Below are 15,982 nucleotides of genomic sequence, written 5' to 3'. Positions count from 1 at the left end.
AAACAGGAAATGTGATTTGGAACTAGAAAAGAAAATGTACTTCCAAAAGTATCAAAGTATCCACAGTCTAAACTTGGCCAAATATTTCGTGATCCTTTCCATATGCAAACATGTGTGACCAGGCTCTGTGAAGCTGCCACACATGTATGCAAAACTCCCATTCTAGAGCTTTCTCCAAAAAGTAAATAGCACAGAAAATGGGTGGAAAGGAAGTGGAAAGATGCTTATTTGCCAATAACTCGTGGCATTTTCAAACATTTTGTGGTGTGTGTGTTTCTGTGTGTGCATTCAAGTCATGTGTCGACGTATGGTAACTCCTTAGATTTCATGGAATTTTCTTGGCACTGAATCCTCAGAAGTGGTTTTATCAGTTCCTTCCTCTGAGATATCTCATAAATGTTTACTCAGAAGCAAGCTCCATTGACTTTAATGGAGCTTACTTCATCTAGCACTTTATACCTTCTGCTACATGATGGCTTTTTATGCAATGGATGGGTTTTGCATGCACATGTTGTCCAGGAAGATGACCTGTTCTGTCCAAAACTGTGGCCAATGGTATGATGAACTTTGTTAATGAGTCAGGGCATCACCGGTCTGGGAGGAATATGTAAGGTATAAGATATGCTGAAACACATACAAAAGATATAACTGCAATTGAAGCAGAAACTACATTAAAGGGCTAATAAAAGAATGCTGCTGATGCCTGTAGACCAGTGGAATTGGCAAAATGCCTGTTCCTCAAACACATTCAGCACCTTGGATAGGTCCCTTTAAAGGTTAGACCTCAGATGGGTCCTTTAAAACCCAGATTCACTATTCCACTGATTTCAAAGGCATTGGTTATCACTTCACTTTACACATTGACTGCTAGCTGACTTTGGTTACAAGTGGAGTGCAGAAGGGAGGCAGCTGCTAGAAGAAAAAGCATGAGGTGGGAAAAGGCACCACGCCAGGGCCTGCAAATCAAGAGAAAAGAGAAGGCTTTTTCAAGGAAGCCCAGTGTAGGATAGCTCCAGGTTGATTACTTTTCCTTCCTTGGGATGGTCTCCTCTAAAAACAGAAGCAAAAGGTTCCCATGAAGTGAGGTTTCTTAAGCTTTTTATTAAACTGAGGTCTCCTCTACAGACAGAAGGGGAAGGATCACAGAGAGAGTGGTATCTTAACTCTGATGCTTTTAATCGAGGTCTTAAGGATATAAGGACAAACAATGCCTATAATGATGGGATGGGGAGCCTGGACATTCCCCCCCCCCCCCAATAATGGGCCGGATCAAAAGCTCCTCCTGAATTTGGGAGGCTCCAAAAAAAAAAACTCCTCCTGATTGGGACCCCCACTAAAATCCAGGACACCAAAATAGATTGCAGTTTACCCGGATTGCACATGCCTAGTGATAAGCAATTGCCTAAATCTTCTTAAAACCTAAAATAACAAATCCGAGGCTTTCATATATTGGACATATCACAAGATGATGTGACTCAATGGAAAAAGCAACAATGCATACAAAAGTAGAAAGCAATAGGAAAAGAGGAAGACTGCATTACTGATTACTTTATTCCATCGGAGAAGTCAGTTTTCAATGTCTGAGCAGAGCTGTGAATAATAGGTCTCCCATTCATAGGATCACCATGAGTCCAACTCAACTTGATAGCAAATAACCTATGGTAATTCCTCCAACTTTGGCAGGAAAAATGAAATGCAAAGATACAGAATGGGGGATGCCTGGCTTGAGAGCAGTACGTGTGAAAATGATCTTGGAGTCCTCATGGACAACAAGTTAAACATGAGCCAACAATGTGATGTGGAGGCAAAAAAAGCCAATGGGATTTTGGCCTGCATTAATAGGAGCATAGAGTCTAGGTCCAGGGAAGTAATGCTTCCCATGCTCTATTCCGCTTTGGTTAGACCACACCTGGAATATTGTGTCCAATTCTGGGCACCACAATTCAAGATTGATATTGACAAGCTGGAATGTGTCCAGAGGAGGGTGACAAAAATGATCAAGGGTCTGGAGAACAAGCCCTATGAGGAGCGGCTTAAGGAACTGGGCATGTTTAGCCTGAAGAAGAGAAGGCTGAGAGGAGATATGAAAGAACATTACCAGCTCTATGACCGACTTAGCCAGAAGAACCTACAAAACATTCCCATTAACATATTATTTTTGTGTCTATTTCTCCCACATTGTCTTCCTTGGATCCTTTACACAATGCAAGCTATGTAACAAAAGAGATGCATATCCAGTATGTGTATTTTATGTGTCATCATTCCAGTCCCACAGGCATGTCTTTTTCCTCAAACACAATGGATGTATTTCCAGAGTGTTCCTAAGTTTGAAACAAGTGAGCCTTACTTTCATCTCTCTAATCTGATTTTTTAAAAGGAAAACATTTCCCAGAATCAGATTAGAAGCTCTCTCTTCAGCAAAATAAAAGACAAAGGGGTCAGATTTTAGCTGACACATAATTCCTGTTAATAACATTGCCTATTTATGACTTCTATTATCTTCCGTGAACATTAATGGGGACCTCACAGTCTCCCATTTGAACAGTTCCATTAACAGCTGCTGCCTGCTAGCAAATGCCTTCTTATCTAGGCACTATTAATTGCAAAGTATCTCCCCTTCAAAGTGAACAGCTTCTTTTCTTTTTCTTCTTAATTTTCACCACCACGTTCCCCCTTGTGAGGTGTGGGAAACAGAATTATCAAGATCAAAGCACATGCCGGAGGAATCAAAGGCAGAAATTGTTCCTTTTTGCTGGGTTGAGGTGAGGGAGGGTTTTGCAGAAAGGTGCTGGTTCTATGCAATAGAGAAATATGCAAAGGTTCAATTATCTGCTCATCCACGGGCTTTAACAAGGTGCAGGGCTTCTTTTTTATGTCACAAAAAAGTAAGCCTTCCACGATTCCTTGGATATCACATTTACAATCAGTGTTTCCATAGGGTGCATCTATACTGTAGAATTAATGCAGTTTGACCCCCACTTTAACTGCCATAACTCGGTTTTATGATATTGTGAGGCACTAGCGCTCTTTGGCAGAGATGGCTAAAGATGTCAAAGTACAACTCCAATGGGTTGTTGTAGGTTTTTTCGGGCCATATAGCTCGAAAAAACCTACAACAACCCAGTGATTCTGGCCATGAAAGCCTTTGACAATACATACAACTCCAATGATACAATGGCATTGAGCCATGGCAGATAAAGTGGTGTCAATCTGCATTGATGCTTCTGTGTGTCCAGTTTCTCCTACCATAATGGACAGCGGCAAAATAATCCACACTGGGTTGTTGTAGGTTTTTTCGGGCTATATGGCCATGGTCTAGAGGCATTCTCTCCTGACGTTTCGCCTGCATCTATGGCAAGCATCCTCAGAGGTAGTGAGGTCTGTTGGAACTAGGAAAAGGGGTTTATATATCTGTGGAATGACCAGGGTGAGACAAAAGACTCTTGTCTGCTGGAGCTAGGTGTGAATGTTTCAACTGACCACCTTGATTAGCATATAATAGCTTGACAGTGCCTAGAGCAAACTGTTGTTGAGAGGTGATTAGATGAACTTTTAAACTATCAGTGGTTCACATTCTATCTGAATCAAAAACTCAGTTGGGTATCATCAGACAATATGGTCTTTATCAAGTAGTATCAATTTTTTGGAATTGTGTGATTGTGATCCTGTGGTGATTTCACTCAGGTGGTTTGCCAGTTTGTTTAGAAATTACAAAACACATATCACACCTGGAAACAGTTGTTTTCTAGTACAGATTATCAGGAATTCCAGAAACCAAAACACAATTGACCCTCTACATTTCTGGCTTTGACCTTTGTGAAATTTGGTTTAAAAAATCTCTCTAGGAATCTCTAGGTCCTCCAATTTCCACTGAAACTGAGGCGGGGAAAGAAGGGTCCTGAGGTTGTTAGGAATGGTGGGAGTTGAAGTCCAAAACACCTGGAGGGCTGAAGTTTGCCCATACCTGTTATAGATTGTGGGAAATCCCTTGCACCAAGTCCAGAACTTTATATTTTCCTTCCCCTCATTCTTCATTTCACTCCCTAAATTTAGTTTATCCTGCATTCCTACTCTAATTCAGAATATGTGCTTTTGGGAGCTTGCCTATTCCTATTGTGTGTTCATGAGATAAGACAAACCATTAATCAAAGTCAAAGGAGGGAGGGGGTTGATTGAGGTTTGATGCCAACATATGTGCTGCTGGACAAGCTGCAAATATGATGCCCTTTCTTATTCTCTTTTGAAAAAATAGTCTATCAGGCTGCCCTCGTGCCAAGAAAAGTGGAATCAAGATTACCCCCACAAAGGATGACAAAGAGGATCCAGAGCTGATGAAGTAAGTAGTGGGTCTCTTAAATTATCTTTTTGTGGATGCCTTACACAAAACATCAATATTTAAGAAACAGCTCCCACACCTTAATGTACCTATACAAGGCTCTTAGAAGACATTGAACTAAAACTGTCATAGAATGATAGAGTTGGAAGATACCCCCGTTGCCTTTCTGGCCAATCCCATGCAGGAATACGCAATCAAAACACCCCAAAAATATGGCCATCCATCCACTTAAAAACCTCCAAAGAAGGAGACTCCACCGGATTCCCAGGAAGCATATTTCTCTTTTGAACAGCTTTTACTATCAGGAAGTTTTTCCCCCAATGTTTAGATAGAATCTCTCTTCTTTTGTCATTTGAATCCACTGCTCCAAGTCTTAGTCTCAAAATCAGCAGAAAACAAAATATACATCGTACTAGAAAATCAGTCTCAGAACTTTCATCCAGATGTTGCTACAATCAGAGTACCATGAAGGCTACAGCCAAATGCAGCCATCCATTTGTATCCATAGGGGAGTGGTTCCATGAATCCATATGGATACTTTTTTTTCATGATAGGAGCAACTTGAGAAACTGCAAGTCGTTTGTGGTGTGAGAGAGATGGCCGTCTGCAAGGATGTTGCCTAGGGGACACCCAGATGTCTTACCATCCTGTAGGAGGCTTTTCTCATGTCCCCACATGGGAAGCTGGAGCTGACAAACGGAAGCTCATCCCACTCCTGGATTCGAACCACCGACCTTTCGGTCAGCAGTCCTGCCTGGGACAAGGGTTTAACCACTGAGGGCTCCTATATTGATACTGAAATCCATGAATGATGAAGTCGCATAATATAAAATGGTGTAGTACATACTGTGTTGGCAAAGGTGGAGAGGGACGTGAAGTTGGAAAGATGCAAAGTAGAAGAAAGACTGGGGATCTGTGAAATGGGAGGTGGTATAGATATGCATTATGCTTGGATTCCTATTATTTCTCAGATCCTCAGTCTCTTTACACAATTCACAACACAAGCAGCATAGTATGTAATGTCTTTATGAGTCTGAAGAAAGACATGTGATTGGAGAGAGATTGGAGAGAGACCGAGCATCTGTGAAATGATGGGAATTCAAGTATATTGTTCAGCCAGATAGCAGAGCTCTGTTGGAGTATGCAAGGAATCTGTGTGTGTGTGTCAACTGTAAAATAAGATGTATGAAGCAATGCCTGGGGAGATGATTATATGTATTTTCTTGCCCTGTTGAAGGTAGTTGGACTAGATGTCCTTAAGGCAGCATTTCTCAACCTGGGGGATACTTTGGAGCCTGGGACTTTTGGATACTATTACATTTTTTGTTCAGGCTTGACCTATGCAGGTGTTCAACAGGCAAAGGGGAAAAGAGAGAAGCAGAGAGAGAGAGTTTGGTCTGTGCTATTGCTTCATGAGCTGCTGAAAGAGTTGATCCAAATGGACAAAGAAAAACTATTTTAAACCTCTCATAAAAAGGACATTATGTGAGTCGATGCAACCGATCACATTGTGCATATGTTGTTCCAGATTTGTGAAAAGTAAACTACTTGTTCTTCATTGTTCATCTGCATGGCATATTTTCTTTCTCTGGCAAGGCAGTGTGTGGGCTGATCAAACGTGGACTACGCGTGGTTTATTTTACATTACAGCACGTTCCTGCCATTTCAGAGACTTTCATTCTCTCTCCAGACATGGATAGAGTGCTATATTTTTGTTCCAAATGATGGGAAAACAGAATTAATCTAGCCTGTCCTTGCTCAATTGGAACAATTGGAAGATATGGTAGAATACTGTAGAAGGCAGTAGGGGGAAAAGAGAGATTGCAGTACAGGTGGATTGCTTTTGTCAAGAAAACCATGGCTACCCCGTGTTTACAAGATCAGAGCAGAGCCATTGATGATTGGGAATAATTTTGGAAAGTTCTTGTTTCTAGGGTTACCATAAGTTGAAGACAACTTGAGAGCAAATACCAACAACAACACTTCTGTTTCCAGCAAACCCTCCCTGCTCTTGGTTCATTTACTCTTTTATAAGACTAATGTTGAATGAGTGGGAGGGTAGAATTTCCCATCTCTTTGTTTGTGTGTCGGCAAACAGAGACCTTTATATTCATGCAGGCGTTTGGCCACTCAACTCTCTCAGGAACAGGCTTTTAACTGGATGAAGACTATATTTTCTTTTGTTGGCATGCTTCTGAATTGTGTTTTAAATGCTGTGTGCTTTTACCTATTTGCTTTTTAATTATGTTAGTGCTGTTTCAGTCTAAGAAATTCTGGATCCCATTTGTGGTAGATATACCAAATCAATGCAAACAAAGAAAACACTAGTCGTGAAAGCGTATACCCCCAAACTATTCCAGTGTGGCAAAGAAAATATAATCTGACCTAGAATCATAGAATCATAGAATCATAGAATCAAAGAGTTGGAAGAGACCTCCTGGGCCATCCAGTCCAACCCCCTGCCAAGAAGCAGGAATATTGCATTCAAATCACCCCTGACAAATGGCCATCCAGCCTCTGCTTAAAAGCTTCCAAAGAAGGAGCCTCCACCACACTCCGGGGCAGAGGGTTCCATTGCTGAACGGCTCTCACAGTCAGGAAGTTCTTCCTCATGTTCAGATGGAATCTCCTCTCTTGTAGTTTGAACCTCCCACTTTTTTCCAACTGTTTTAAATATATAAAGGTTTCCCTATTTTTATCCCACATTGCTCGTTTGTCACTTTCTGCAAACTGAGTTGAAAGTGCAATACTAGTTGCACTGTCAGGGGTGCTTTGAGTATGATTTTCCTGCTTTTTGGCAGAGGGTTGGACTGGATGGCCCATGAGGTCTCTTCCAACTCTATGATTTTATTGTTCTAATTTAATTGGGTGAAAGAACAAAATCCATGCCTTTCCCAACGGGCTCTAGCAAAAGCAAAACACTGTAGCCTCTCCATCATAATTTTTCTTCCTAATTTATGTATTCTTCATAATATTTGCCATCTTGGTTTTACCACCTCCTTCTTCCTATTATTACTATATTAATATTAATATTAGTAGTAGTAGTAGTATTGGAGCCTCCGGTGGTGCAGTGGGTTAAACCGGGGAGCTGCTGAACTTGCTGACTGAAATGTCAGTGGTTCGAATTCGGGGAGCAAGGTGAGCTCCCACTGTTAGCCCCAGCTTCTGCCAAGTTGGCAGTTCAAAATATGCAAATGTGAATAGATCAATAGGTAACACTTCATTGGGAAGGTAACAACACCCAATGCAATCATGCTGGTCACATGACCTTGAAAGTGTCTATGGACAACACTGGCTCTTTGGCTTAGAAATGGAGATGAGCACAGCTCCCATGGAGTCGGACATGGCTAGACTTAATGTTAAAAGGAAACCTTTACCTTTTTTAGTGGTAGGAGTATCATCATCCCTCCTTTACCCTGATAATGGGACTCAAGGCAGCTAAAAACATATGTAAAACAAGTTAAAACAGTGTTTCTCAACCTGGGGGTCGGGACCCCAGAGGGGGGTCACGAGGGGGTGTCACAGGGGTCACCAAAGACCCCTGGTTATGAGGGTTCTGTGTGGGAAGTTTGGTGGGGTTCAGAATGTTCTTTGTAGATGAACTATAAATCCCAGCAACTGCAACTCCCAAGTGTCAAGGTGTCACATTGCCAGGGCTCTGCCTTATTTAGGTAAAGATGAAGCAAACTCCCAGTTTTATCAAAAGGTTTAATTAAAACAGCACTTACTTGATGGCTGTTTTAATAGACCAAAATATAAAACATATAGATAGCATTCAGCCACAGAATAAACAAAAACTGATAGCAAAAACAACTCCGTAGTCAAAAGGGTCCAGTCCAGTGGTCAAACACCGAGAGTTCAATAACAGAGTCCAGGGATCAAGAGTCTATGCCATAGTCAAAAGCCAGTCCAAGGTTCCAGGGTTCCAAGGTTACAGGAGACCGGTCAGGATACCGAAAATCCAACAGACCTGGGGGGAAAACCAGCAGCATCCACCACCAAAATATGACAATACTTTTCTCCCGAAGATCAGTGCCAAGGCTAGCTCCTTATATCCAGAAACACCCAGCTGCAACCCATCTCTTGCATACCACCACCCTTAATAGCTTTCACCCATGAACTCTTACTTACAGATTACTAAACCCTTTAGAACTAATACTTACATTAACCCTTCCATTACCAAGCACCATCAACTGCAGAACATATGTCACAAGGTCTATTTTCCCCAAACTCCACCAGGGTTCATATTTGGGCATATTGAGAATTTGTGCCAAGTTTGGTCCAGATCCATCATAATTTGAGTCCACAGTGCTGTCTGGATATAGGTGAATTACAACTCCAAAACTCAAGATCAATGCCCACCAAGCCCTTCCAGTATTTTCTGTTGGTCATGGGAGTTCTGTGTGCCAAGTTTCGTTCAATTCCATTGTTGGTGGTGTTCAGAATGATCTTTGATTGTAGGTTAACTATACATTCCAAAAACTACAATTCCCAAATGATAAAATCAATGCCCCCACCCCCCCACCCCACCAATATTCAAATTTGGGCATATCGGGTATTTGTGCCAAATTTGGTCCGGTGAATGAAAATACAGCCTGCATGTCAGATATTTACATTACGATTCATAACAGTAGCAAAGTTACAATTATGAAGTAGCAACAAATATGTTATTGTTGGGGGTCACCACAACATGAGGAACTGTATTAAGGGGTCGTGGCATTAGGAAGGTTGAAACAATACTGAGTTAAAACAATACAAGAGTCAAATGGAAAGCACTCAATTATCTGAATGGGGAGAAAGGAGAAGAAGGGCAAAGCCAAATGTTGTGAACCGGTCCAAATCCCTCTTTGAAGGTGAGAGGGTCGGTATATAAAATCTCGAAATAAATAAACAAACCACTGCAGCCTCTCTTCACTTATATGTTCTTCTTCCTCATTAATAACTTTTTTCATCATCTGTACCACACACTGTGACGGTTCTTCCAGCTCTGATCCTTCCTCCTCCCCCCTTGTTGTCTTACTGCCCTTGGATTTTCCTGTTTTCGTTTGGGAGGAAAGGAAACAGCATGGCAAGGAGTCTGTACACTTAAGCATCCGCTGTAACCGCGATGTTGTAAGTGATCCAAAGGTCTTTGCAAGAACCAGATGACGTTGGGAGCCATCTGTTCTGCCTTCTATCCCCAGGAAGGAGAGCATTTGCATTCAATGAGCCGTGTCACAATTAGCAGGAGTAAGCAGAGTTTATTAAAGATTGAGCAACCCCAATTTTCCAAACTGCCGAAGGGAAGAAAAAAAAACCTTCACTTTTTTTGAGCATTGTATTTTAAATCACACAGGCAGGTGGAACCATGCATAATCCATAAGGCCATTCTACGGTCCAAAGATATTGTGAGGAGAGGGGAAAAAAGAGAATAGAAATGGATCACACTGCCAAAGTTAAGTGCTGCGTTGTGCAGTTTATAGCCCATCAGGGCAACTAACAGGACGGCATTGACTTCCTCTCTGTTTGGTTTCTGGAGAATTACAGCAGAATCAATGCCGGCTGTAAACATGTCCACATGTTACTTAAGCTTGCCAATTCTTGATTTAGAAGGGTGCTATTTTCTCAGCAAGTGGGTCCAAACACAAACTAACAGGTAAAAGACAGAAAAAGCCAAACCATAGGTAGCCTGGAAGGGACAAGGATGGTGCCAAAAAGGAGTGCAAGTTGTAAATTCTGCAAGTGTGCCGAAATAAAAAGCTCAGAAGGCTTGCCCACACATAGCAACACTCCATATTGGCCTGAGGGCCCTGCAACCAAATCCCAGTGGGTTCCAAGCACCCACTGTATTTGTATAGTAATGCATAAATAGAATGGAAAACATGTTATTGGTGCCCCTTCCGTAGGCGACAGATATGAAAGAAATAAGATGCTCTCTGAACTGATTTTTTTATTGTGTCAGAAGCAACTTGAGAACATACTGCAAGCTGCTTCTGTTGTGAGAGAGTTGGCCATCTACAAAGATGTTGCCTAGGGGATACCCGGATGTGTTACCATCCTGCTGGGAGGTTTCTCTCATGTCCCCACAAGGTAGAGCTGACAAATGGGAGCTCACCCTGTCTCGTGGATTCACTTCACTTCACTTCATTTCACTTTAATTCTTAATTCTTAATAAGTCCGAGCGACTTACAATCTAAAATAGCATTTACACAATATAAGAACATTCAACATAAAAACATTCAACAGTGACAAACTGGCAGCCTTCAGGTCAGCAACCCAAACTTCAGGTCAGCAGTCCGGCACAAGGGTTTAACCGATTACACCACCGTGGCTCCCTCTGAACAGATAAGACTTGTTCTTTGTTGAGACACTGGCACTATACGCCATGATAGTCTGCTCTAGAGAATCCTCGCAAGAATCCTTGCAAACCACCTTTACCTCAATTGGAAAACACCCTCCCAGAATCCCAGAATGGCTTTCGGCCCTCCAGAGGAACAGTAGACATGATCTTCACTGCATAACAGCTTCAAGAAAAATGCAGGGAACAAAATCAACCTCTACATGGCATTCATTGACCTTGCAAATGCATTCGACAAAGTGAATCGCAGCGCTCTCTGGACCATCCTCCAAAAATCGGGTGTCCTGACAAATTTGTGAACATCCTGCAGCTCCTCCATGATGACAACAGTCTTGGACAGCAATGGCTCCCAAAGTGACCCATTTAAGGTGGAATCGGGTGTCAAACAGGGATGTGTTGTTGCCCCAACCTTATTTTCCATCTTCATCGCTATGATACTTTATCTTGTTGATGGGAAGCTTCCCATCAGAGTAGAAATCATCTATCGGACACATGGCAAGCTATTTAACCTCAATAGACTGAAAGCCAAAACCAAAGTCACAACAGCATCTGTTATAAAACTCCAATATACTGATGACAATGTCATTTGTGCGCACTCAGAAGGCCTACAAGCTACTCTGAACACCTTTGCAGAAGCATACGAGAAACTCGGCCTGTCATTGAACATCAAGAAAACCAAAGTGCTATTCCAGCAGTCATCAACCAACCCATTTGCAATGCCAGAAATACAGCTTAATGGTGTAACATTAGAAAATGTTGACCATTTCTGCTACCTTGGCAGCCACCTCTCCACAAAAGTCAACATTCACACTGAAATACAACACTGCCTGAATGAAGTACAGAGTGTTTGAGGATCCTCCTAACCCTTCTGTATGCCTGCAAAACGTGGACTATCTACAGGCATCACACTCAACACCTGGAACAATTCCATCAGCATGTCCTCTGAAAAATCCTGCAAATCTCTTGGGAAAATAGGCGGACAAATGCCAGCGTGCTGGAGGAAGCAAAGACCACCAGCACTGAAGCCATGGTCCTCTGCCATCAACTCCGCTAGACCAGCCATGTTGTCCAAATGCCAATCACTGTCTCTCAAAGCAGTTGCTCTACTCTGAATTCAAGAACAGAAAACAGAATGTTGGAGGACAGGAAAAGAGATTTAAAGATGGGCTCAAAGCCAACTTTTAAAACTGTGGCATAGACACCGAGAACTGGGAAGCCCTGATCCTTGAGTATTCTAGCTGGAGGTCAGCTGCGACCAGCAGTGCTGTAGAATTTGAAGAGGCACAAATGGAGGGCGAAAGAGAGAAATGTGCCAAGAGGAAGGCACATCAAGCCAACCCCAACGGGAACCGCCTTCCACCTGGAAACCGATGCCCTCACTGTGGGAGAACATACAGGTCAAGGATAGGGCTCCACAGTCACCTACAGACCCACTTCCAGGACACCGAACTTGGAGGACAATCTTACTTGGACGAGGGATCGCTTAACCAACCAACCCATTTGCAATGCCAGAAATACAGCTTAAGGTTGGATAGCCATCTGTCAGGAGGACTTTGGTTGGGTGTTCCTGCATGGTGGTGGTGGTGGTGGGGGGGGGTTGGGCTGGATGGCCCTTGTAATCTCTTCCAACTCTATGATTTCATAGCATTGAGCCATAACAATACAAGTGGTGTCAAACTGCATCAATTCTGCAGCAGAGATGCACCCAGAGAAATGATAAAGTGAGACAAGCTTTCAACTCCCCCGTGGCCAAACTCTTCTAGTCTTTGGAAAGCGGCGTTTTGTCTTCCCTAACAAGGTATTCCTCTCACTCGGAGGTCCCTGCAGGTTTGTATTAAAGAGGCTCAATAGTAATTCCATGTCTCCATCTGTGTGGCAGACAGCGGCTTGGCTGCAGTCCGAGAACTAAGCGCTGCCACTGAGAAGAAACTAATACCCTCCCCAGTGCCTTATTGCTCTTTCTTCACACCATTTACCACACGGCGTACATGGAAGAGTATGAGTCCTGCTCCTAACTAGGCAGTGGCGCACCAAGAAGAGACTGACACTTCATCCGATCATCCTGGCCCCTTCTCTTCCCTCTTCAAAGGAGAGAAGGCAATTCAGGGTGATAGGTATTCAGTGGGCCAACCATTCCGACAGCATCAATTAAACAGCAATAATAAATTTTAAAAACATGTTCACACATGCACACCCCACATCCCAAGCCAGCTGTTTGCTACAATAAGGCTCTGGTTTATTTTTTACAATAAAAGTGTAATGAAAGTTAAATTAACAGCGTAAAATATGTAACGGCCAGGCCATAAACGCCGCATGCTAATCGTTGTCTTTCCACACACACCCCCTTTCCCCTCTCCCCAATCTCTCTTTCCCTCTCGTTCGCTTTTTCTCCTGAGGTTTCAATAATTTGCTTGCGATCATATAAACAGTGACGCTGTTATGAATTTAGTGTGCATCCTGCTGGCAGCGGTACAATAAGTGAATTGTGCCGCATTTGCAGATGATTAAAAACAGGATCAGCGTTTTTTCAAATTACCTCCAAGGGGGGATGAAATAATCCTGGTGCAGCCCTGACTGTCAACTCCTGTGTTGTTGTGGGGAATTTTTTTATGGAAGGATAATAAAATAATGATGATAACAATGAAATGTAGGCTGTGAATGTCAAGCACAGACTGGCATTTGTTTTGACAGCCATCTTTTGACATTCTTAATTGCTGCCTTACTTTAACAGTTGGCTCTGTGGCTTCCCATTGACTCTTTTGTTTGTTTGTTTGTTTTACAGCTTTGAGCACTAACAGACTTTTAGATGTGTTTATAATTGACATAACTGTTTAAACTATTGCAAACAATGGCAGAAGAAGAAAAAAAGTAACTGCTGAGGTCTTAGCCTCTATATCAGCGTTTCTCAACCTGGGGGCCGGGACCCCTGGAGGGGTCGCGAGGGGGTGTCAGAGGGGTCACCAAAGGCCATCAGAAAACACAGTATTGTCTGTTGGTTATAGGGGTTCTCTTTGGGAAGTTTGGCCCAATTCTATCATTGGTGGGGTTCAGAATGCTCTTTGATTGTAGGTGAACTATAAATCCCAGCAACTACAACTCCCAAATGTCAAGGTCTATTTTCCCCAAACTCCACCAGGGTTCATATTTGGGCATATTGCGTATTTGTGCCAAGTTTGGTCCAGATCCATCATTGTTTGAGTCCACAGTGCACCTACTTCCATAGGTGAACAACAACTCCAAAATTCAAGATCATTGCCCACCAAACCCTTGCAGTATTTTCTGTTGGTCATGGAAGTTCTGTGTGCCAGGACCGGTTCAATTCCATTGTTGGTGGAATTCAGATTGCTCTTTGATTGTAGGTGAACTATAAATCCCAGCAACTACAACTCCCAAATGACAAAATCAATCCCCCCCCCCCCCAACCCCACTAGTATTCAAATGTGGGAGTATTGGGTATTTGTGCCAAATTTGGTCCAGGGAATGAAAATGCATCCTGCATATCAGATATTTATGATTTGTAACAATAGCAAAACTACAGTTATGAAGTAGCATCAAAAATAATGTTATGGTTGGGGGGTCATCACAACATGAACTGTATTAAGTGTTTACTGCATTAGGAAGGCTGAGAAACACTACTCTATAGAAAAGTGTTAGGGTTGCCAGATCTCAGGTCTTGGTCCTTTTCACCAGTTCTTAGAGGAAGTGGGAGGAATTGTAGGGCAAGTGCACCGGCTTGAAAATTCTGTGTATATATGTGTGTGTGTGTGTGTGTGTATTTTTGCTCTCACTCAGCTTTGATGTTTTTTATTTGACTTGTATGTGCAGTACAGCCTCCATATTTATGGGGATACATTCTCAGATTTTGCACATATTGTTGAAGGCTTTCGTGATTGGAATCACTGAGTTGTTGCGAGTTTTCCGGGCTGTATGGACATGTTCCTGAAGCATTCTGTCCTGACGTTTCCCCTGCATCAATGGCAGGAATCCTCAGAGGTTCTGATGTCTTCTGTGTGTCTTGGAACAGTTCTCCCCATAGATACGTTCAGAATCACTGAGTTGTTATGAGTTTTCCGGACTGTATGGCCATGTTCCCGAAGCATTCTCCCCTGACATTTCACCTGCATCTATGGCAGGCATCCTCAGGGTCTGGAGAACAAGCCCTATGAGGAGCGGCTTAAGGAGCTGGGCATGTTTAGCCTGAAGAAGGGAAGGCTGAGAGGAGATATGATAACCATGTATAAATATGTGAGAAGAAGCCACAGGGAGAAGGGAGCAAGCTTGTTTTCTGCTTCCCTGGAGGCTAGGACGCGGAACAATGGCTTCAAACTACAAGAAAGGAGATTCCATCTGAACATGAGGAAGAACTTCCTGACAGAGAGTTCCACTTCCTGACAGAGAGTTCCACTGACCGTTCAGCAGTGGAACTCTCTGCCCCAGAGTGTGGTGGAGGCTCCTTCTTTGGAAGCTTTTAAACAGAGGCTGGATGGCCATCTGTCAGGGGTGATTTAAATGCAATATTCCTGCTTCTTGGCAGGGGGTTTATTTATTTATTTATTTACAGTTCTTATATTCCACCCTTCTCACCCCGCAGGGGACTCAGGGCGGATTACAGTAAACACATATATGGCAAACATTCAATGCCAGTTTGACAAACAACATTTAACAGACAAATGCATCAAGGCTATTTAACCTTTTTCTGGCCACCAGGGGACCTGCTGCTTTTCATCGTCCATCAACGACACCGATGAAGTTCTTCCGCATTCCACATTCCCCGGAGTCTTTTTTCTTTATGGCCTCATAAATTAGTTAAATTTAGCCTCCCACACAAGGTGGTACCTTATTTTCCTACTTGACAGATGCAACTGTCTTTCAGGTTGCAAAGGTCGACAACGGGCTACACAATGGCTGGACACCCACTCCAGCCCGGGCTGGCTTCGAACTCATGACCTTTTGGTCAGAGTGATCTTAATGCAGCTGACACTCAGCCAGCTGCACCACAATCCCGGGGTTGGACTGGATGGCCCATGAGGTCTCTTCCAACTCTTTGATTCTATGATTCTATGATTCTAACTGAGAGGGGACATGATTACCATGTTTAAATATCTGAAAGGATGTCACATTGAGGAGGGGGCCAGCTTATTCTCTGCTGCTCTGGAGACTAGGCCACAGAGCAATCAGTTCAAACACCAGGAAAAATATTGCACCTAAACTTCCTGATGGCAAGAACTGGTCAGCAGTGGAATATGCTGCATTCGGTGATGTCTCCTTCTCATGTGGTTTTTAACCATCTGTCAGGAGTGCTTTGTTTG

The 15,982-nt window shown here is 42.9% G+C and overlaps 1 protein-coding gene across 6 annotated transcripts in view; it reads left to right on the top strand.

Annotated features, from left to right (window-relative positions):
- The window catches only part of MYT1 (myelin transcription factor 1), a 182,024-nt gene that overhangs the window by 152,021 nt on the left and 14,021 nt on the right, over nucleotides 1-15,982 (top strand). For all 6 annotated transcript variants that reach the window (XM_067468242.1, XM_067468240.1, XM_067468239.1 and 3 more), the window contains one exon: nucleotides 4,253-4,336. In XM_067468242.1, the coding sequence (XP_067324343.1) occupies nucleotides 4,253-4,336 (84 nt within the window). The remainder of the gene's footprint in view (nucleotides 1-4,252; nucleotides 4,337-15,982) is intronic.

The sequence above is a fragment of the Anolis sagrei genome, chromosome 4 (genome assembly GCF_037176765.1).
Source record: "Anolis sagrei isolate rAnoSag1 chromosome 4, rAnoSag1.mat, whole genome shotgun sequence".
Classification (NCBI taxonomy): Eukaryota; Metazoa; Chordata; class Lepidosauria; order Squamata; family Dactyloidae; genus Anolis; species Anolis sagrei.
This window is presented reverse-complemented; position numbering and strand designations above follow the sequence as displayed.